At 43.1% G+C, this 21499-nt stretch overlaps 2 protein-coding genes across 3 annotated transcripts in view; one reads left to right on the top strand and one right to left on the bottom strand.

Moving 5' to 3' along the window:
* The window catches only part of VPS26C (VPS26 endosomal protein sorting factor C), a 79952-nt gene extending 71101 nt beyond the window's left edge, over positions 1 to 8851 (bottom strand). For both annotated transcript variants that reach the window (XM_054504097.2, XM_045902461.3), the window contains exon 1: positions 8588 to 8851. In XM_054504097.2, the coding sequence (XP_054360072.2) occupies positions 8588 to 8644 (57 nt within the window). In that variant the 5' untranslated portion in view covers positions 8645 to 8851. The remainder of the gene's footprint in view (positions 1 to 8587) is intronic.
* Positions 8852 to 8939: 88 nt separating this feature from the next.
* DYRK1A (dual specificity tyrosine phosphorylation regulated kinase 1A) overlaps positions 8940 to 21499 on the top strand; it is a 236629-nt gene continuing 224069 nt past the window's right edge. Inside the window, exon 1 of the mRNA XM_054504094.2 lies at positions 8940 to 9046. The gene's annotated coding sequence lies outside the window, so the exon portion shown is untranslated. The remainder of the gene's footprint in view (positions 9047 to 21499) is intronic.

Raw genomic sequence — 21499 nt, 5'->3', positions numbered from 1 at the left:
ATTCAAGAAAGAGGCCCACTCAAAGTTGAGATGACAGCGATTCCTAAAAGGTTCATAGCTCCCCCAAATTATCTTGGGATCCCTCCTGGCTCATTTTTGTACCCTAAGCACTTGTAACAGCATTCACCAGGACTGACCATTCATGTATCAAGAATCCAATAGTACAAAGCACAATAGTTATGCTTTTTTTCCATACCATTATGGTTTTGCAACTTTTCTTCATAATAATGAACTGTTACATATAGGATTTTTCCTCTTTAATTTTTAAAAAAGATTTTATTTAAGGGGGGGGAAACACGAGTGGGGGGAGGGGCAGCGGGAGAGGGAGGAAACAGACTCCCCACTGAGTAGGGAGCCCCACGTGGGGCTCAATTCCAGGACCCTGGGATCATGACCTGAGCTAAAGGCAGATGCTTAACTGACTGAGCCACCCAGGCGGCTCTCCTATTTAATTTTTCAACAGGAAATTACATGCAAGCCAAATAAGCCAAAACGGAAATCTAGAGGTTCTTGTGGGAACAGTAACCAGCCCATTGTGCAGATTCCTTATCACCATAACCTGGTTACACTGGATAGCAAAGCTCTTATTTATGGTTTTCACAACCACAATATTTAACAGTGTCACTTTCATGAGTACACGTGCCAGGATTTTAGAATGTAAAACATTCTGAATCTGTAAAAACAAATGAATCATATTTACATTACAAAAAGATTTACTGCAGGGTTCTTTCAACTAATAAGCTCCTCTGCTCCACTGAAAACGTAACATACTTTATGATGCAGTTGAGTCAAACTTTTTGATCAGGAACACCTCTCCTGCACCATGCAAGAAGCATACAGGCTTACCCGAACCACACTCGGCTCCCAGTGACCAAACCCGCTATCAGGGTTCCCAGGGCACTGGCTCTCCTTCCTCCAAGTCCACCATGGACAGACATCTGACAATCTGAGAAGCATCTGATACGCACTTACTTGGACAGTGTACTACCTCCAGATCCACATCGTGGCAGACACAGCAATTCTGAGTGAACAGACATTACCGAAAAGCACACCGATACCAACACTCACCATCTGAGCCCCTGCTAAGGGTCAGAACCTACAATAAAATGTCTTAAAACATTATCTCATTTAATCTCACAACAAAACCTTTGACTAGGTATCAGCACCATCCTCCAGATGACAAAAATTAAGACCTGGAAAAGACATACAGAAGTGTGATTTCGAAGATTTATTCTTCTCAGTGCCCTTGGCATGTCACTGAGTTCTCTGATCCTTAGTTTCTGAACCATAAAATGAGGGGGGGATTCTTCAGTGTTAGTGGGGACTAAAGCAGTCTGTGAGTGAGTTGGAAAGGGCCATACTAGTATGTTATTATAAAACAATATTAGTGGGGCGCCTGGGTGGCTCAGTTGGTTAAGCGACTGCCTTCGGCTCAGGTCATGATCCTGGAGTCCCGGGATCGAGTCCCGCATCGGGCTCCCTGCTCGGCAGGGAGTCTGCTTCTCCCTCTGACCCTCCTCCCTCTCATTCTCTCTGTCTCAAATAAATAAATAAAATCTTAAAAATAAAAAAATAAAAAATAAAACAATATTAGTTAAGTGCTCTCTTGGGATATCAGAACATTCACTAGAAATACAGAATTAGGGAATTTTTTTTTTTTAAATCACATATTCCCGATGATCTTGTATCATACATGGGGTTTTGGAAACACAAGTCAAGTTTCTGGACTCAGTGAGAAGGACTCTCAGAGGAATGGCAAGGATGCTTCAAGCTCTGAGGAAGGTCTAGTCACTCTGAACTGTGTAAATTGTGAAAACGCCAGGAAACACATTTTGGACAGTTTTCTATTATTTTCTATATCTGAATTTGAAGAGAATCACACTGACAGGAATCTGGAAGTCCCCATTCCCCTATTTATCTGAATCATTCTCTTAAAAATGATTGTCCTAGAGCAAATACAAGTAATGGGGGGTTCGTGTGTAGCTCTGGGGCTATGCCAAAATAAGAATCTTACCAACACCTGTCTGGAATTTATGCCTAAAATATTATTTGTAATTACAAAGGAAAATCTATAGTATACCTGTAAGACCTAGCTTTCCCTTTCTGATCAATGCATTTATAAAACTATTAGCTTTATGAATTTTGTTTAAATGTTTTAAGGCTTCAACTATCATTTAATAAAGTTTTTGAGTGCCTACTGAGTGGGCAGGTACTGATAGGCCTAGGTATATAAATATAAACAAAACAGTATTTTAGTTAGGCAGACTCAAAGAACATATTAATTACAAGTTTAATCAGTGCAATGACAGAAGAATATATAAAATGTGTTGCTAACGTATTACAGGTTACCACTAAATTACTGAAAACTTTCCGTGATATTAAGTCTTTTCCTGACCACTGGACCCGATATTTCCCTGCTCCACCGTGACCTCACATTCCAGTTCAAGGTAATCTTCTCATAAGGAATTTTCTAAAATTTTAATTTAAATGTAAGCATTATTGTAAGTCTATGAGAGTTGTTTTTAAGATTTATTTATTTGAGAGAGAGAGAGCGCGCACACAAGAGAGTGAGTGACAAGCTGGGGGAGGGGCAGAGGGAGAGGGACAAGCAGACTCCCTGCTCAGCAGGGAGCCTGATGTGGGGCTCGATCCCATGACCCTGAGATCATGACCTGAGCTGAAATCAAGAGTCAGTGGCTTAACTTGAGCCACCCAGGCGCCCGAGAGTTGTTTTTATAACGGAAATGAAAACACACACTTCTAAACAATTCAGGTGTCAAACAAAAAACCATAGTGGAAATTGGAAGACATTTTTTTTTTTAAAGATTTTATTTATTTATTTGAGAGAGAGAATGAGAGAGAGAGAGCACATGAGAGGGGGGAGGGTCAGAGGGAGAAGCAGGCTCCCATGGAGCAGGGAGCCCGATGTGGGACTCGATCCCGGGACTCCAGGATCATGACCTGAGCCGAAGGCAGTCGCTTAACCAACTGAGCCACCCAGGCGCCCTGGAAGACATTTTAGAACAATTATAAAATTGCCACAAGTCACATGAGACAGGGAGGTAGAGCGTTATTTTGGGGTCTTCCCATGTCCACAGTGTGTGAGGTTGCTGCACCAGGCGGCCTCAGCAGGGTCCTCTGGAGCAGCGACCTCGGACAGCACATGGGCAGAGCAGCTCTACTTCTTCCCATCTCCCTGGCGCTCCTGGCCTTGCCCCTCTCTGGCAGGAGCTGGGTGGGGTTACAGGGTGTCTGCTTTACAGAAACTCCAGCCAACCCACTAGAAACAAAAGACCGTAGGGATGCAGCTAAAGCAGTCCTTAGAGGGAAATGTCTGCATTTTTAAGAGGCTACAGGGGCGCCTGGGTGGCTCAGTCGTTAAGTATCTGCCTTCCGCTCAGGTCATGATCCCAAAGTCCTGGGATCGAGCTCGGCATCGGGCTCCCTGCTCGCCGGGAACCCTGTTTCTCCCTCTCCCACTCCCCCTGCTTGTGTTCCCTCTCCCACTGTGTCTCTCTCTGTCAAATAAATAAAATCTTAAAAAAAAAAAAGAGGAGGCTACAATTTAAGAAGCTGAACAGCCAACTTAGGAAGGTAAAACACAACTACAGGAAAAGAGCCGAATAAATTCAAGGAAAAGAGAATAAATATCTGGAAAGATGATAAAGTGAAATCCCTTTTAAAAACTGCTGCCAAATGAGATTCTAGAAGTGCCTGGAAAAGCCTGGGAAACAAAGGAAACAAAAGCTTTTGCTGGGCCCGGACTGTTCACTCTGCCGCTGGGTCTGCTCCTCCTGCTGGGAACGAACAGGAGCGTCTGTGGTCTCTGGTGGGAGGGAGATTCTGGCCTGGCGCTTACATTTCAAAACTAGGTGCAAGCATCACAACTTCAGTGAGGCTCCAGAGGACCCTATCTTCCCCCTACAAAATGTTGATGCCCTGCTTTGTGCTCATTAGATCCCACAGATGCTCCTATTTGAGCACTTGATCACCTTTTGTTTATGTATTTACCTGTCTCTCTCTACGACCTGCAAGCCTCATGAGATCATCAGAAACTGGCTGAGTAAATTTGGTTGGATTTAATAAAAACCTACAAAAGGATGAGACTGACAGATGTCCAAGATAAAGATACACCGTTAAGCAGAAAGAACAGGCTGTGCGTGTGTGTGCGTGCGCGCGCGCGCGTGCACGTACACCATTCGTCACAGGAAATGCCTGGAATAGTACCCAAAGTGTCAGCGGACACCTCCAGGGACAGAAAAGGGGGAAAGAGGAGGAAGAACTTACTCTTCACTTTCTAGCCTTTTGTAAAATGTTAAGTCGTTCACACGGCATGTATTACATTTATATATTTTTAAAATGATTCAACAGTGATTCTTTAAAAGTCCATCATTTCGTCAATAAGCATTTTTTTTCCTAGGAAAAAACCCAAATGCCAATTTTAAACCCAAGTATAACTTAGGTTCTCTGGTATCCACAGAATGAAAGCCATTTTCAAATGCTTTCATGACAACTAAAACACTGAAAAGCATAGTAATAGAATCAGTACCTTTTCTGAATAGAAGTCATAGTTTTTTATTTTTTATTTTTTAAAAAATATTTATTTATTTGTCAGAGAGAGAGAGCACGCAAGCAGGGGGAGCAGCAGACTCCCCACTGAGCAGGGAGCCCCGATGCGGGACTCAATCCCAGGACCCCCCGGGATCATGACCTGAGCCAAAGGCAGATGCTTAACCAACTGAGCCACCCAGGCGTCCCAAAGTCATAGTTTTTTAAATGGAAATATTACAGTGCTATTTAAAGCACTCCTAGGAAATTGATAACTATTTCTACATTATAAATTCTTCCATTTGCACAAAAATGGCCACTCTTAAGGAGGCGGTATCAAAGATTGTTGGAAGCACAAAGCTGACTGGCCTGAGCTGGAATCCAGGCTGTCTGAGTTGGGAAGCCTTGGGCAAATTCCACACCCCGCTTAGGCCTCAGTTTCCTCATTAGTAAAATGGAGTGACACAGCCTGGCTAAAGCAACTCTATGCCAGTGCTTCCCAAGCACCTCTGAGTGCAAGAGAAGACTCCTTTTTTTTTTTTTTTAAGATTTTATTTATCTATTTTTCAGAAAGAGAGAGCACAAGCAAGGGGATTGGCAGGAAGAGGGAGAAGCAGGCTCCCCGCTGAGCAGGGAGCCCGATGCGGGACTCAATCCCAGGACCCTGAGATCATGACCTGAGCCGAAATCAAGAGTCAGACACTTAACCAACTGAACTACCCCGGCATCGCGAGAAGACTGCTTTATGTGGCTACACAGGCAAACGTGCATCGCGTGAACGACACTCACTTATGATCTAAAGATCAGGCTAACGTGGGTGGCAGCCACGTCAAACAAACTATGACAATTACAGGTGCCCGCTGAGAAGTCTAATCCTTAGTAACGGAAATTTTACCACAGCTGTTAAGATGTACAGAGAACATCGAAAACTTGTATTAGTTCCACCTGCAGCCAGTAAGAGTGGGGAGAATGAGAGAGGCACCCCTTGCACAATCATGGCACAAACTATGCTTGCTACACGCACCGTCCACAGGCACTGAGACCATCAAGCAACTGGCCAGCAAGGGTCCTGCCACCTGGAGCTTAGGAAGCAGCCACGACAGCGCTGGCCACCTATTCCACCTATCCCGAACCACAGATGACGGAGTCTAATACCTGAGCCATAGGCACATAGGTCCAAATACATACTTTTGTTCATTGATTAGACTTCAGTCTATTTTCTTTTTTGGCTTCTAAATGATATATAGCAACCATCAGTTTAGGAGAAATTACCTTGATTTTTCTTTCATAAATGCCATATAAGGTCCCCTGACACAAGATTAAGAAACACTGCCATAAGCCAGCCACTGCAGATTCTGTTCCCATTAATGGCACCTTCAGCTCTCCCGACCACGAGGACTTCTGGCTGGGTCAACTTTACCATTTCAGTTCTTGCACCTTTTCTTAATGTACTTTTCATTACTTGTACCATTATTTAAAACCACAGAAAACATCTCAGCTGGAACATCTCTGAATGGAATATGTTGAGTTTTTGATGAAATAATAATTATTAAAGCAAAATGTATATTGTCTCCTATCACTGCCTCCCCCAGTTTATTCTGAATTTCCAAACTACAGAAAAGTTAATCTCTTAAAGAAGAAACAGAGAATACAAAGCAGAAAGGAAACTGGAGCCCTCACACACTGCTGGTGGAATGTACAACAGAGCAGGTGCTTTGAAAAACAGTTTGATGGGTCTTCAAAAAGTTAAACATAGCAGGGGGCCTGGGTGGCTCAGTTAAATGTCTGACTGTTGATTTTGGCTCAGGTCATGATCTCAGGGTCATGAGACAGAGCCCCTCGTTGGGCTCCGTGCTGGGCATGGAGACTACCTAAGATTCTCTTTCCCTTTGCCCTCCAGCTCATGCATGTGCTGGCTCTCTTAAAAAAAAAAAAAGTTAAACACAAAAGTATCATCTCATCCAGCAATTCCACTCCTCTGCCTATATCCAAGAGAAATGAAAACATATGTTCACACAAAAACTTGTACTAGAATGTTCATAGTAGCATTATTCAAAAAAGCCAAAAAGTGAAAACCCAAATAAATGTCCATCAATAGATGAATGGGTAAGTAAAAGATGGCCTATCCATACAATGGAATATTACTCAGCCATAAAAAGGAACCAGGAACTGATACACGCTATAGGTATGAACATTATGCTGAAAAACATTATGCTAAACAAAAGAAGCCAGTCACAAAAGGCCACATATATGAAATTTCCAGGATAGGCAAATCCATGGAGAAAGAAAGCAGATCTGTGATTGCCACAGGCTGAAAGGTAAGGAGGACGAGGAATATCTGCTAATTGGTACAAGGTTTCCTTTTGGATGGACCAAAATGTTCCAAAATTAGATGGTGGTGATTATTTGAGCAACTGTGAATATATTAAAACCACTGAATTCTACACCTTAAATGGGTATATTCTATGGTATCTGAATTACATCTCAATAAAACTGTTATTAAAAAAGAATATAAAGAATATAAAGTGGACTCATATAGCTTTCAATTAGAGCTGTCAATTAACACTTCGCCCTATTTGCTCTCTCTCTTCTCCTCACATGCACGCACACACAATCTGTGGTTGGACTATTCAAAATTCAGTTATTGTCATACTTTACTCCTGAATACTTCAGTATGTGGAGTATTCTCCTACATAGCAGAGCCAAAATACAAATATCACACTAGGGAAATTTAACACAAAGCTATTATTTAATATATAGCCCATACCCAAACTTATTTATCAAAAATTATGTGCTGTATTTGGTTGTCATATCCCTCTAGTTTCTTTTAATCTAGAAAAATTCCCTTTTCTTCATGACATTCACATTTTTTAAGAATGCAGGCCAATTATTTCAGAGTGTTCCTCAATTTGGAAATGCCTGATTGTTTCCCTATGAATTGATTAAGTTGAACCTTTTTGGTAGGAATACTACATAAAAGAGTTGTTCCCTTTTCAGCGCATCAGGCCAGACCCTCTCTGATCACGCCAGAACATACGGTCAGCAGCATCCTTAGTGGTGATAGTGAGGTGATGCTCACTGTTGATCGTGGCCAGACTGGTGATGATCTGATTCCTCCATTAGGAAGGTAGCTTTTTCCCTCTAAAATTAATAATTTGGAGGTGACCACTTGAGTCTGTGTAAACATCAGGTTTCCCCACTAGGGTTGCACTCAAAAGGGTTTAGCATCTGTTCCTGATCTTTGCCTGCCTGGTATTCAATCCCTTTTGAGACTGCGCTGCATTTATGGGACCAACCACTACTCTCATTTTTATTCCACAGCGTGAGTTAGCTGTGATTTCAGCGAGGGCTGCACACTACAAACAGTGGTATCTTTGGGAGTGGGACCCGGGCAATCATACTTTAAAATTCCCAGGGTGACTGACTCTGAGGTAGAGTGGGGTTGAGCTACAGGAACCTTGCATCCGCGTTTTGGAAATAAGGAAACTGAGGCCAGAGGAGGTTAAATGACTGGAGAGTAGCACAAAACTTAATGCCGTCATCAAGATTTTTATTTTTTTGTACTTGCATTTTAATATGCCATGCCCTCCGTACATCATCCAAAGAATAAAAAAACGAGTAACTTTTGCATGGTGTTAGAGCTGACCGGACCCTGAAGCGCGTATTTTTATTTTCTTCCGAGGCGAATTCTGCCTTTCATTCATTAAGACCTCTGCAGTCACGTCGGGAGTGAGGGAACGGGGCATGTGGACACCAAGCTCCTCCGCCCTCAATGGACAGCTCAAGCTCTGGACCAAGGCCGAGCGGATGTTCAAAGGGCCAGCGGTTAACGCTGCAGCTCAGGCGCCGGCCCCTCGGCCCGGACGCCCGAGGACGTGGCGGGGACTCCGCCCGGGGTCCTCCGAAGGCCTGCGAACCGCGCGGGGGGCACACCCGGCGGGGCCGCACCTGGCGGAGCGCTCTGCCCGGCCCAGGGACACCCAGAAGGGCGCGGGGCCCTGCAGACGACCGAACCTGCAGACCCGCCCACCCTACTTACCCCGGCGTGATAAACCTTGTTCGCTCTCTTAATCTTAATGTCCAGGGAGGTCCCCATTTCGATCCTCGGCTGAGGGCGCGACTTCCTGCCGCGCGCGACCCGAGGGGAAGGCGAGTCGCCCCGCCCCTCCGAGCCGGGCCCCGCCCCTTTCCCCTCGCCGCCTGCAGTTGTTTCAGGAGATCTCGCTCCCCGTTCCAGATCGACTCCCCCGCCTTCCTTTTTCCGGTGCAGGGGCGGGCCTTAGCGCAGGCGAGACGCTGTCACTCTTCGCCCCGCCCCTGCCGCGCGGGAGGGGCGGAACCAGGCCGGCCCCACCCTTTCCGCAAAGACTGTCTTAACACCGGAAATACCCTCCTCTCCCTCGTTTACTGGAGAGGGGAAAAACGGCTCTCTCCCGGCGTGCCCCGCGATGGCGGGCGGTGTCGACGCCGCGGCGCGGGCCCTTCCTGCGCCGGGAAGGTGAGGCTCCCGTCAGGCTGTGCGGCGCAGAGGGGCTGCGCTGTGGAGTTGGCATTAAGGCCGTCATAGCTTGTGACTGTGTTCCCGCCCCAGCCTCCTTCCTCTCGTCATCTCTGGTCCTCCCCCAGCCTCTCCCGGGGGCTCTGCGGCGCCACCTCCCCTTCCCGCGGACTCGCGCCCCTGGCCCGCAAGGCGCCGATTGGCGGGCGGCCCGCCGGGCCCGCCTCCGCCTCTGCCGCCGGGCCGGGGGCCAAGGTCTCGGGGAGCGCCGGGGGACCTCGCCCCGCTCCGCGCCAAGGCGCTGGGTCCCCGCAGCCCCGGGGCCGCGGGGGCTTGTGGGTATTTCCCCAGCGCGCGCCCTGGAACGCGGCGCTGAATATTCATGTCGGTGCGCAGAACGCGGGAATGCGCGGCCCGCAGGCCCTGGGTCCCGGCGGCCCGTGGGCCGGAGAACCTCCGAGCCGGGGCGGACCTGCCAAGTCTCCTTTTTATTCCCGGCCAGAGCCGACTGAACCAGACACGAGACATTAGCTTGGTTTGGGCGGAGAGTTGCCTCCAGGCAGGGCTGCAGCAGTAAAGCGCTAGGCAACACCCTGCTTTGACTGAAATAAAATTCCTTGTAGGTGTTTTAAACCAGGACTTTTCCAATAAGCAGAAAGGTAACATTCCGTTATTCTGGTAACGCAGTGCGGTGAAGAAGTGCTTTTTGTTTTTAAATTCCTTAGTTCTGATGTCTGTTTTTTTAGAGTGCATCACTTTTAGGATTACTTTGGAAATTTTCTGTAAAACAATTTCATGAGTCAGTATCACCGGTGGCCCCCTCTTGAGGATTTAAGCATTTTACAGGACGACAGCGATGATGCTGTAGCTACGATTGCTTTTGAAGGGTGATACAAGGTGGGATTTCCCAACATTCAGGTCTCCGGGTTCAGCTCCTTCCCCTCTGCCCTCAGGGCTTCAGTCTCTCTTGGATGTCTTCCTGCAACCCAAACTCAGCGATTCTAAAACAATTCATTAGAGATTTAATCACAGTCTAGTCTACTTGCGATTCAGGAAATGAATCCCTCTCCACCAGACTCACCCATCATTTCCAATTGGTAAAATATCAATCTCTGTAGACAATGCACGGAAGCAGGAAAAGAAACATAAGGATCCACATTCTAGACTTGTTTGCTCAGCAAACCTGCTTTATACTTAGTTTACAACAGAATATTTCTTGTTCCTTGAGGTCAGGTATGCCATGTTTTACTCATCTTTGTAGGTTGTACACAGTCTTTATGGAATGCTAGTGCAGGGCAGAGAGGTTTTGTTCCAGCAATTACCAGTGTAATCAGTTTTTGAGCCCTCTCTGTGTGATGGCTTCCAAACACGAAACAGTCCAGTTTTCTCCCATCACTGCTCTTTTTAATCTTTCCCATCCCTTAACCACACCTTAGACCATACCCCTAACTTTCTGGTCAATTTCAGTTAGTAAAAATCAGACCATGTCGAAGTGCCACTCTCATGACTTCAGTGGGAGGCCAGATCCTTAGTGGGGGTGGGAAGGTGCGAGTCATGGTTCTGGCTCTTGGACACTTCAACATCCTCTTCAGGCCTGGCATCTGTGTTGAGGCAAGCATCGCTTAACTGGCCTCCACCCAAAGTTCTCTCTTAATTGGTTCCTGCTTGTATGGATAACTGGCCCTTGCTTGAAACTTTCAGGGGACACATATGAGAAGGCCTTGTGGGCCTTTTCCCTTCCATACATTTCCATGGGAGATTGAGCTCCAGCTTGATCTTTTCCATCACCCCCCTGCCAGCACCCACTAGTGCACTCAGTCTCTTGGTGAGGGTTCAGCAGGCAGCTCAAGACAGTCTATCTTCCACGGGGTCCACGTGACTCATGAGAAGTACACATCCTTACCACACAAAAGGGCTGGACTGGAAGCTGCCCCAAGGCCTCTCCTCTCCACCCTGCTGTCTCTCTTCAATCTTCTTGCTCCCTCCTGAAATGCAGACAGGAATAACTCCGCAAGAATGCTGACCAGACAGATTTGCAAGGAGTGACTGGAAGACCTTGCCTTCCAGTAGGCCCAACCCATACCAAGGAGAGATTACCTTGCAGCCTCCCCCTCTACATCACTTCCCACAAGAAACACTGCACTCTCACAAGGCCAACCGCCTTCTTTCATTCTTTCCTCTCCCTCCCTATGTAGAATGAAACGGAGAGGATTGGGGAAGTATTTGATGGAAGCAGGGCTTGATCTGCAGCTTTTTATTAATCCCTGGGGAAGTGGCTCCAGTTGTAGGCATCTTTCACTAAAAGGTAGGGCACTATGCTTATTTCAGCTGTGAGCCTAATTCCCATTTCAGGACAGTAGGAGAGATCCCACTAAACATCTTTCAGTGGAGGCTGTGATGCTCTGCCCAAGACCTTTCAGGACTGAGGGACATGTTCCTGAGCTGCTGAGAGTTTTGCTCTCAAGAGCTGTCAGCTCAGTCACTCTTCACAACTTGCCCTTAGGTGAAGAAAACTGCTTTGCCCAAAGTCATGGTCCTTTGGGGCTGGGGGGGGTGGGGGAAGGTTTGGGGGACAGCCCACATCTAATGACCAGTCAATTTAGAATATAAAGACCTCTTCCCCTCAGCCCAGTTTGGAACAACTTTGAAGGACAAGTCAGCTCCCTATATTAGTTATCTATTGCTGTGTAAAACATTACCTTCAACAATTAGTAGTTTAACACAACACACATTTTTTATCTCATAGTGTCTGTGAGTCAGGAACTCAGGAGCAGCTTCCCCGGGTAGTTTTGGCTCAAAGTCTCAGGTGGTCACAGCCAAGATGTTAGACAAGGCCATAGTCATCTGAAGGCTGGATTGGGCTGGGGTCCACTTCCAAGATGGCACCCTTACGTGGCTATGGGCTGAAGCCCTCAGTTTCTCACCACGGGGGACTGTCCACAGGCTGCCTGAGAGTCTTCACAGCATGGCACTCTGCTCCCATTGGCTGGGGAGCCTTTGCTGTGATTGCATCACAATTACACTTCTTCCTCTGCCCAACCCAATCCTGCTTGCCTCACCTCCACCCCCACACCTGTTCATCTGGAGCGTACCCCCTAATATATTTCCTGCACATTAATCTCCATCTCAGGGCCTGCCCCCCACCCCACCCCGCCGGCAACCCAACCTTCAACAATCCTGTCACACCAGCTTCCTGACTTAACTCCTCTGAGCCTCTGTAAAATGATCTCAGTACCTTCATTATAAAGTTGACAGGATTCATAATGACTCACATATATATTAAGTACTTGCTGTGGGCCAGGCACTGTTGTAAGCTCTTTAAATATTTTAATTTGTTCTATCCTTATAAGGACAATTACAGCTCCCTCACCTTACAAAAGGGAAAAACTGAGGCACAGAAGGATTAATGGACTCTCCCAGTGCCATGTAGCAACTAAATGGCAGCCACCCATTTTGACCAGAGCTCACATGTGCAATCATCAAACACCATGCTTCATATGTGCACATGACAAATGTCTGGGCTTAGTGCAAGGGGACACAGCATCTTAATGAAAAGACCGGACAAAGGACTGCCAATCAAATGTAAAAATCAAGCAGGGGTACAACTTAGAGGCAAAGGCAATTTTACAGAAACTGATAGTGAAGACCCATTGTAAGAGCCATAGGAGAGTTGTATGGCATATTAGCTTACTGGGGCTGCCATCACAAAGTACTGCAAATAAGCAGCTGAGAACAACGAACACTGTTCTCTCTTGCTTGGTTCTGGAAACTGAGGTCTGAAAACAAGGTGTCAGCAGGGTCGGTTCCTTTCAAGGGCTGTGAGGGAAGGTTCTGCTCCCACCTTCTTTCCATGGCTTGCAGATAGCTGTCTTCCTCTGCAACTCTTCACTTTGCCTTCCTTTTATGTGTCTTCATCTTCACATCACGTTCTCCCTGCCTGGGCATCTCTCTCCAAGTGCTCCCTTTTTATAAGGACACAGTCTTATTGGAGTAGGGCTCACACCAATTACCTCGTTTTGACTTGATTACCTCTGTAAAGACCCTCTTTCCATTTACAGTCACTGGGGGTTAGGACTTCACTATATGAATTTGGTGGGGACACAATTCAACCTGTAATATATAACAACTATATATACAACAAAAATATTTAGATAAATGGACAGTTAGTAGAAGATTTTAACACAACACAATCTGTCAGAGATTGAGTGCATAAACAATAAAGGCATAGAGGGTTTTAACAAAGTAATTAAGAGGTACAATTAAATACAATGGAATCACAAATATTCACCTTTTCAAGTGTCTGTATGCATTTATAAGCATTGATTGCAAACTATGCCACAAAGATAATCTCATATTCAATTAACTAAGTACAGTCCAGATCCTTTAACCACCCAAATTTTAGCTATTTAGAAATTTAGACAAACTCCCCCAAATACATTAGGTCAAGGAGCAAATAAAAATACAGTAACCAACTAAAAATAAGAAAGTGTGAATGCTTCATACCAAAGCCTGTGGGATATACCAAAGAAAGAATCCTCTGAAAAATTATTAGAAAAGAATTTAAATATTTGGCCACAGTGAAATGACATGATATGTGGAATTTGTTTTAAATTAACTCCAGGAGGAAGGGAAGAAAGAAGAGAGGAGGTGTGGTTGGGCAGGGCCATAGGTGAAAGATGTTGATAATTATTGAAGCTGAATGTGATGGGGACATGGAGCTTTATCATACTATTCTCTGTGCTCTTCTGTATGTTTGAATTCCATAACAGAAGGAGACAATATTGTTGAAATATTAGCCGAGGTATTTTTTTTATGCCCTGTAATTCCTAGTAGACACCGCCCCTCCAACTTTCCCTCCATCAAATTTATGCCCTGGATCACAAAATGTGTGATAAAGAGCACTTTGCCAAAGACATGACATGTGTCTGATCTAGAGGAAAAGGCACAAAAAGAGAACAGAGTGAAGTACATCTTGGGGTAGGGTCTGGCTGCCTGTCATCTGGAGTCACCATCCCAGTTGAGGACGGGAATGGGCCAGGCTATAGAAAAGGACAGAAAAAGGCAGAGAGCCTGAGTGAAAGAGCAGAGGATTAGAAGACCCTGCAAGAGTGAGTTGCAGGTTGAGTCAGAATGACTTATTCTAACAAACCCCCTGGCATGGTGTTGCCTGTGCCGGGATGGGACTGCAAACTGTTCCAGCTGGGATATTGGCCAAGACGTGTGGCATTTTTGAACCATACACCTCTCCCCATCCTAGATAGAATATTTCAGGGAGAAGGCAAGAAGGAGAATGGGGATGTGAAAAGAGAATGTAATACACTATCAACTGAGTTCCAACGAAATAGTAACATTGATTTTTTTCCCCCACCCTCAGCAGAAATGGTTGCTGGAGAGCTAAATTGGGTTAATCTACAAAGAAATTAAGACTGTTACTATTTTGACCATTTATGTGTTGTGCCTGTAGATTTTAAAACAGCTACATATACAAAAATCAATAGGCATTTTTATGTAAGAGCAGTAACCAGTTAGAAAATAAAATGAAAATAAGGATTATATGTTCAATAGCAATAAAAATATAAAATACAATATATGTTTGACTTACATGAATAAAACTATAAGGCTGAATTAAGAAATATAAAATATGAAAAATGGAGAGATGTACAGTATTTCTGAAGAGGAAATCTAATTTTTTAAAAATGTCCAGTCTTAAAAATTAATTTTTAGGCTTAACTAATTCCTCTCAATGTAATTTTTAATGAGGAAATTTAATGAAAAATTTTCTTAAAAAAATAAGGAATTGATATATCTTTCTAAAAAGTTAATTGTAGGGAAAAGAGCTCTACTAGTCATAAAACATAGTAAAGCTAAAAAAGTTAAAACAGCATCATTTTGGCATAAGATCAATTGGACAGAGTAGCTCAGAACAGATTCCAATTTGTTAGTATATGAGATTTTAATATTTGGTAAAAGATACCATAAATCTGTAGAGAACAGAGGAGAAAAAAAATTGGTAATGTATACCAAAGCCTGTAAAATGTTTCTGTTCTATGACCCAGTAATTTAACTGCTGTAAATCTATCTCAAGAAAATAACCTTAAATTTGAAAAAAAATCTTTAAGCACCATGATATTCACAGCAAATTATTAATAATAAAAAAGTAGAAACAACCTAATTGACAAAATGGGCATGGTTTGGTAAACTATAACTCCAATTCAGTGAGATATTATCTGCCACTAAAAACATGGCTATGCTGAAAGAGATAAAATAAGTTGTAAATTGATGGAGTACAAGACTCAATATTATTAAGATGTCCATTCTTTCACCCAATGCAATCTCATTCAACGATCCAGCAGCTTTTTGTTAAAAATGGACAAACTAATTAAAAAATTTATATGATAACGCAAAGGACCAAAATAGCAAATATAATTTTGAAAAAGAAGAACAAAGTTGGAGGATTTATACTGCCTGACTTTAAGACCTAGTATAAAACAATGGTCAAAAAAAATTAAAAATAAAAATGAAACAATGGTCAAGGCTTAAAGATAGACAAACACATCAATGGGATAGAGTAGAGAGCCCAGAAATAAACTCATACATATGTAGTCAACAAAATCATATGAATTTCAACAAAGATTCCAAGGTAATTTTCATGGGGAAAGGGAAACCTTTTCAACATATGGTTTCGGAACAACTAGATATTTGCAAAATGATGAAAAATTGATTTGAAAAAAAATTAACCTCAACCCTTACCTCACACCATATACAAAAATTAACTTGGAATAGATCATAGACCTAAATGTTAAAAGGGTAAAATTTCTGAAAGAACACATAGAAAACAATCTTCCTGACATTGAGGTAGACAAAAAAAGTCTTAGACTAAACATAAAAATCCTGAATTGTGAAAAAAAAAAAATGGTAAATCATACTTCTTTTTTTTTTTTTAAAGATTTTATTTATTTATTTGAGAGAGAGAATGAGAGACAGCACAAGAGGGAAGAGGGTCAGAGGGAGAAGCAGACCCCCAGCTGAGCAGGGAGCCCGATGCGGGACTCGGCCTGGGACTCCAGGATCATGACCTGAGCCGAAGGCAGTCGCTTAACCAACTGAGCCACCCAGGTGCCCGGTAAATCATACTTCTACTATTCAAAATACACCACTAAAAAAACGAAAAGGCAAGCAACACATTGGGAGAAGATATTAGCAGTACACATATCTAACTAAGTACAGTTATAAGAATATATTTAAAAAACCTCTTAAAACCCATAATAAGACAGTGTAATTAATAAATGGCTCAGCATGTTCACTCCCAATGTTGACCCAAGAAAATGAAAACATATGTCCACACAAAGACTTCTACTTGCATGTTCATAGAAGCATTATTTATAATCGAGAAAAACTGGAAACAACCCAAATGTTCACCAAGTGGTGAATGGATAAACAAATTGTAGTATGTCCGTACAATAAAGCACTACTTATCAATACAAAGGAACAAGCTACTGATACACACAACCGCATGGATGGGTCCCAAAGATACAGTGAGCAAAAGAAGGTGGCCATAAAAAAGTGTATACTTAGTTTAGGTTCTAAGTAGGCAAAACTAATGAATTGTAATGCACAACAGATGAGTGGATGTCTGAGAGATGGCTGGGGGCGGGGGGGCGCGCTGTGGTGTGCTGGCTGCAAAGGGTCAGGAGGGTACATTTAAGGTGATAGAAAAATCCATGTCTTGATTAGGGAGGTACTTACACAGGTTATCCGTGTGTTAAAATTCATAAAACTATATATAGTTTTAAAACTATATATATATATACACACACACACAAACACAGTGGATGTGTTTTATTTATATATACGTATATATATGTTTTATGTATATTTATGTATATATATATATATATATATACACACAGTGGATGTGTTTTATTTTTCTTATTTATTTTTTTAAAAGATTTTATGTATTTATTTGAGAGAGAGAGTCAGAGAGAGAACAGGGTGGAGGAGCAAAGGGAGAGAGTCTTAAGCAGACTCTGAGCTGAGCTCGGAGTCCAAATGTGGAGCTCGACTCACAACCCTGAGATCATGACCTGAGCTGAAACCAAGAGTCAGACGCTTAATTGACTGAGCCACTCAGGCGTCCCAGATGTGTTTTATTTTATTATAGTATAAATTATACTTCCATAAGTTGATTTCAAAACTAAATCGCATAGTTATGAAGATCATATTCTAACATTAGAAAATGATTGTGTTAAAATCAAAGTTTATAAGGAATCAGAATTTTATCTATACGATTACTGCTGTGAAAAACAGGCAAACAAACAAGTAAACAAAACACATGCAACGTAAGTCTCTAACTTAAACAAAAAGCACAGAAAACCTAGCAGAGAAACAAATGCCCCTGGACTATCAACAGTGCCTGTACTGGGGTATTTAGTACATAGGTACCTTTTGTTTTTCTTTGCTCTTCTCACAAATATGCATGATTTCAAAATTATTTACCATCAAATTTAAAGTATTTACTATTAAAGTTAAGGGGCACCTGGCTGGCTCAGTTGGTGGAGCAAGAGACTCTTGATCTCAGGGTTGGGAGTTCCAGCCCCACGCTGGGCGTAGAGATTACTTAAAAAAAAATAAACAAAATCTTTAAAGTTTTTACTATTAATGTTAAATATATATGTATATATTTATATATTTGTCATTAAATTTTAAAAGAGGGAAGAGGAATTTATTCATAAAGGCGGAGTCAAGATTCTTCCAACTGCAAGAGTCAGGAACCAATTCAAAACCACGGACATATTGGCTTTCCTAACTGAAGTCAAAGACGGAGTTGTTTTAAATTATATACAAGATTAATTTACTCATTTCTGGATGTTCTTCCTTACGGGAGATCCTTACCATTCATAGGGGAGACATTTTAAATCTCTCTCCAATAGGCAAATCGATGACTACTTCATGATAAGCACTTTAGGCATTAAAAAGGCAGTGTGGGAAGGGACACTTGTTAAAACCACATATTTTATCTTTTACATTCATTTCATTTTCACAGCCTTCTGATAATTCAGCTTGAGTAGAGTGAAGATGTGGTGCCACGCGGGTCTTTTCCTGGGTTGTGTTGTTTCCTTTCTATTTATCTGCCGTTAGGAGGCGTATCATTTCCCACGGAGACACTGCATGCGCCACCTGTAAACTTCCTGCCACAAAGCCCGAGGGGCCATCGTGCCTTGAGAGTTTGTGTACAGGAGTCACCCAAAACTCTAAAGTGTAAATCCACTTAAAAAAAAAAAAGGTTTTAAATTAAAAGTAGCCAGAACTTATGCAAAACAAACCCCCCAGAATGTGTACTATGGAGTAAAGCCAATAGCTCTGAAAAGAGTAGAACAAGATGATGTCTGGGAGGAAATCACGGAAATTGCCTTGGTTTCCTGCCATTGCTCATGAATGCCTAGGAGCATGTCAGGGATTGGGCTCATTACGGTTTAGACATGATGGTGGTGCACTCCCCATGATGTCTCGGTTATCAGCTGCAGGAGTGTACTACTGGGTTTTCCTGGAATCCCAGGTGGGCTGGGTGGTAAGGAGGTATCAGGTGCTACCACAGCCCCCGAAGGAAGTTCCACAACTTGATTCACCCTCTCTGACCCTGGCTGAGCAGGACAATGGCTGCACCCTCCAGATGAGATGTCCTCTGTCCTTTTCAGTTATGGACCCATTGGTTTAGCCTCTCTGTCATCACAGAGCTCTTCTTGCTTTACCTAGGCAGTTTCTATATTAATCTTAAATATACACCTAATCTGGAAATAGGTAAGGATCTAGAATAAAGGAAACACTGGATAATTCTACAGAACTCCACCTTTAAATTCTAGTTATAAATCCACATGATCATGGCATTAGCACAAAGGACTAAGGATATAGGTTTCAGTAGTATTTGTAGTCTTCTCTCTTAGGGATATCTACTAAACTGAACAGGCATGTTTGCCAGGGACCTTGGGGGCATCTATTATTTGAAACTCATAATCAAATAAGAGAGATTGGTGGATGGATAGGCGTGTGATAAAACAAACATAGCCAAGCGTTAATTCTAGAATCTAGGTGTTTGATGGATGTCTGTTCACTCTATAATTTTTTCAACTTAACTCTATGTTTGAAAGTTTTAAAATAAAAGTTGGGGTAAAAATGGAAATAGAAATACAAAATTTACATGGAAAATACATCATTCATTCATTTGATCAGTTGTCCCACATCTATTTACTGGGTGCCAAGTATATATCATGCTAAATCCTGAGGACTTACTGGGGAACAACAGAAAATGTTTTCCCTCCATGTAGCGTACAGCCTAGAAAGGAAGAGAGGGCTGAGTAAGTAATTCCAGCAGCATGAAGAATCACTATTGTAGGGCCTCTAAAGACCTTGTCTTACTTTGATCACCTCTGTAAAGACCCTATCTCCAACTAAGATCACATTCTGAGGTCCTGGGAGTTAGGACTCTACCATACCTTTTTTGCAGAGACACAATTCAACCTATAACATGAGATGATCAGTTTTGCATTCAAGAAAGATCCTTCTGGCTGCAATTGTATTGGAGAGTAGCATCTCACTAAACATCTCAGGAAATATTTGTAGAAATCTTAGCAAAAGATAATAGTGACTGGACAATAATCATGGCAGTAATGTAGGAAGAAAGAAGTGGGCCAAGAGAGGACATCTCAGGGCCTAGTCCCAATGTGATTTGATTATTGAAGGGGTGTGAGTTAGGAGAGCAAGAGGGCTTCTACCTGTAGATGAGGGGGCAGGATCCCTAATGGGGTCTCACCCAAATCCCATTCCCAACAGGTGTGCCCGTGTGGCCTTCATGAAACTTATGGTCAGAGCAGGGAAGCATCCCCAATTTCTGCTTCTCCATGCCCTGGTGCCTTGCTTCTACTCTGAGATGCACCTCCTCCAGCCACCACACACGCATTCAGTAAGAACTCAAATTACCCACTCACTGGTAATCGGTAGATCATTCAGTACACTCTAACTTCTGGAGGAAAAACTTCTTTGTTTATTTCTGGAATCATCGAACTTCCATTTCATGGTCTTCTTCCCTGGAAGGTGTTTATATGAATGTTTCTCTCCCTTTCCTTTTTTTTTTTCTTTCTTTCCCTTCCTCCCTCCCTCCCTCCCTCCCTCCCTCCCTCCCTTCCTTCCTTTCTCTCTCTCTCTCTCTCTCTGTCTCTCTCTTTCTTTCTTTCTTTCTTTCTTTCTTTCTTTCTTTCTTTCTTTCTTTCTTTTGTTCTTTGGGAACATTGGTCTCATTGCTCTACAGAGAACTTGCTACATTACTCCAAAGATCTGCACGAGACTAGTAGCAGTTAGGTAAGAACTATCTGCCTTCTGAAATTTAGCACACTTGCATGTGAATTAAATTCATTTTCCACCCAAAATGTACGTACAATCTTAGAAATTTAATCAGGAACACTGGAGGGACTACTAGATATCCCCCAAAAGATATCTTCTTTTTCCCTTGTAACAGTAGAAACCCCAATTTTAAAAAATATTTTGTTTCTTTATTTTAGAGAGAGGTAGGGGGAGGGGCAGAAGAAGAGGGAGAGAGAGAATCTCAAGGAGACTCCCCGCTGAGCACAGAGCTTGACAGAGGGCTCAATCTCATGACCCTGAGATCATGACCTGAGCTGAAACCAAGAGTCAGATGCTTAACTGACTGAGCCACCAGGTGCCCCAAAACCCCGTTATTTTTTAGATGGGCATGGGTCTGTCCAGAATAATGTCTACATTTCTCAGTCACATTTATCACTAGGTGTGGCCTTATGACCAAGTCCTGGACAAAGGGATGTTCATGGAAGGCAAGAGTGTAACTCTCAGGAAGTATCTTTGAAAAGAGGGTGCAAGTCCTTCTTTTTCCCCTTGCTTGTCCTGCCTGTTAGAATTTGGATGTGCTGGCTACAGTTTGAGGAGTCCTCTTGAACCATGGGGTGGAGGCTGCTTGCTGAGGATGGAAGCAGGATAAGGTAGAAGGAGCCTGAGCTCTTCGTGATCATTGCCTCCCCCATACTGACCCTGACTACCTCCATTTATTTGAGAGAAAAATAAACTTCTTCTTTGTTATAGTAGACAGAATAATACTTCTTCCCTACTTCCCCCCAAAAGGGATGTTCACATCCTAATCCCTGGAAACTGTGAATATGTTACCTTACAAAAGGGATTTTGCAGATGATTTGAGAACATTGAGAGAGGAGATGATCTGGCCTGGCCCCAGGTCAATAAAAGGGTGCTTGTAAGAGGGAGGTAGGAATGTCAGAGACAGGAGACATTAGCAGCAAAGGTTGGAAGGATTCCCTTGAAAATAGAAAGAAGGGACATAATAAACCAGGAGCATGAGTGGCCTGGAGGAACTAGAAAAGCCAAGGAAACAGATTCTCCCCTGGAGCCTCCAGAAGCAACCAGCTTTGCAGATCC

Source organism: Mirounga angustirostris, unplaced genomic scaffold, assembly GCF_029215605.1.
Source record: "Mirounga angustirostris isolate CCGP_5_RB_7025 unplaced genomic scaffold, mMirAng1.0.hap1 SCAF_1, whole genome shotgun sequence".
Lineage (NCBI taxonomy): Eukaryota > Metazoa > Chordata > Mammalia > Carnivora > Phocidae > Mirounga > Mirounga angustirostris.
This window is presented reverse-complemented; position numbering and strand designations above follow the sequence as displayed.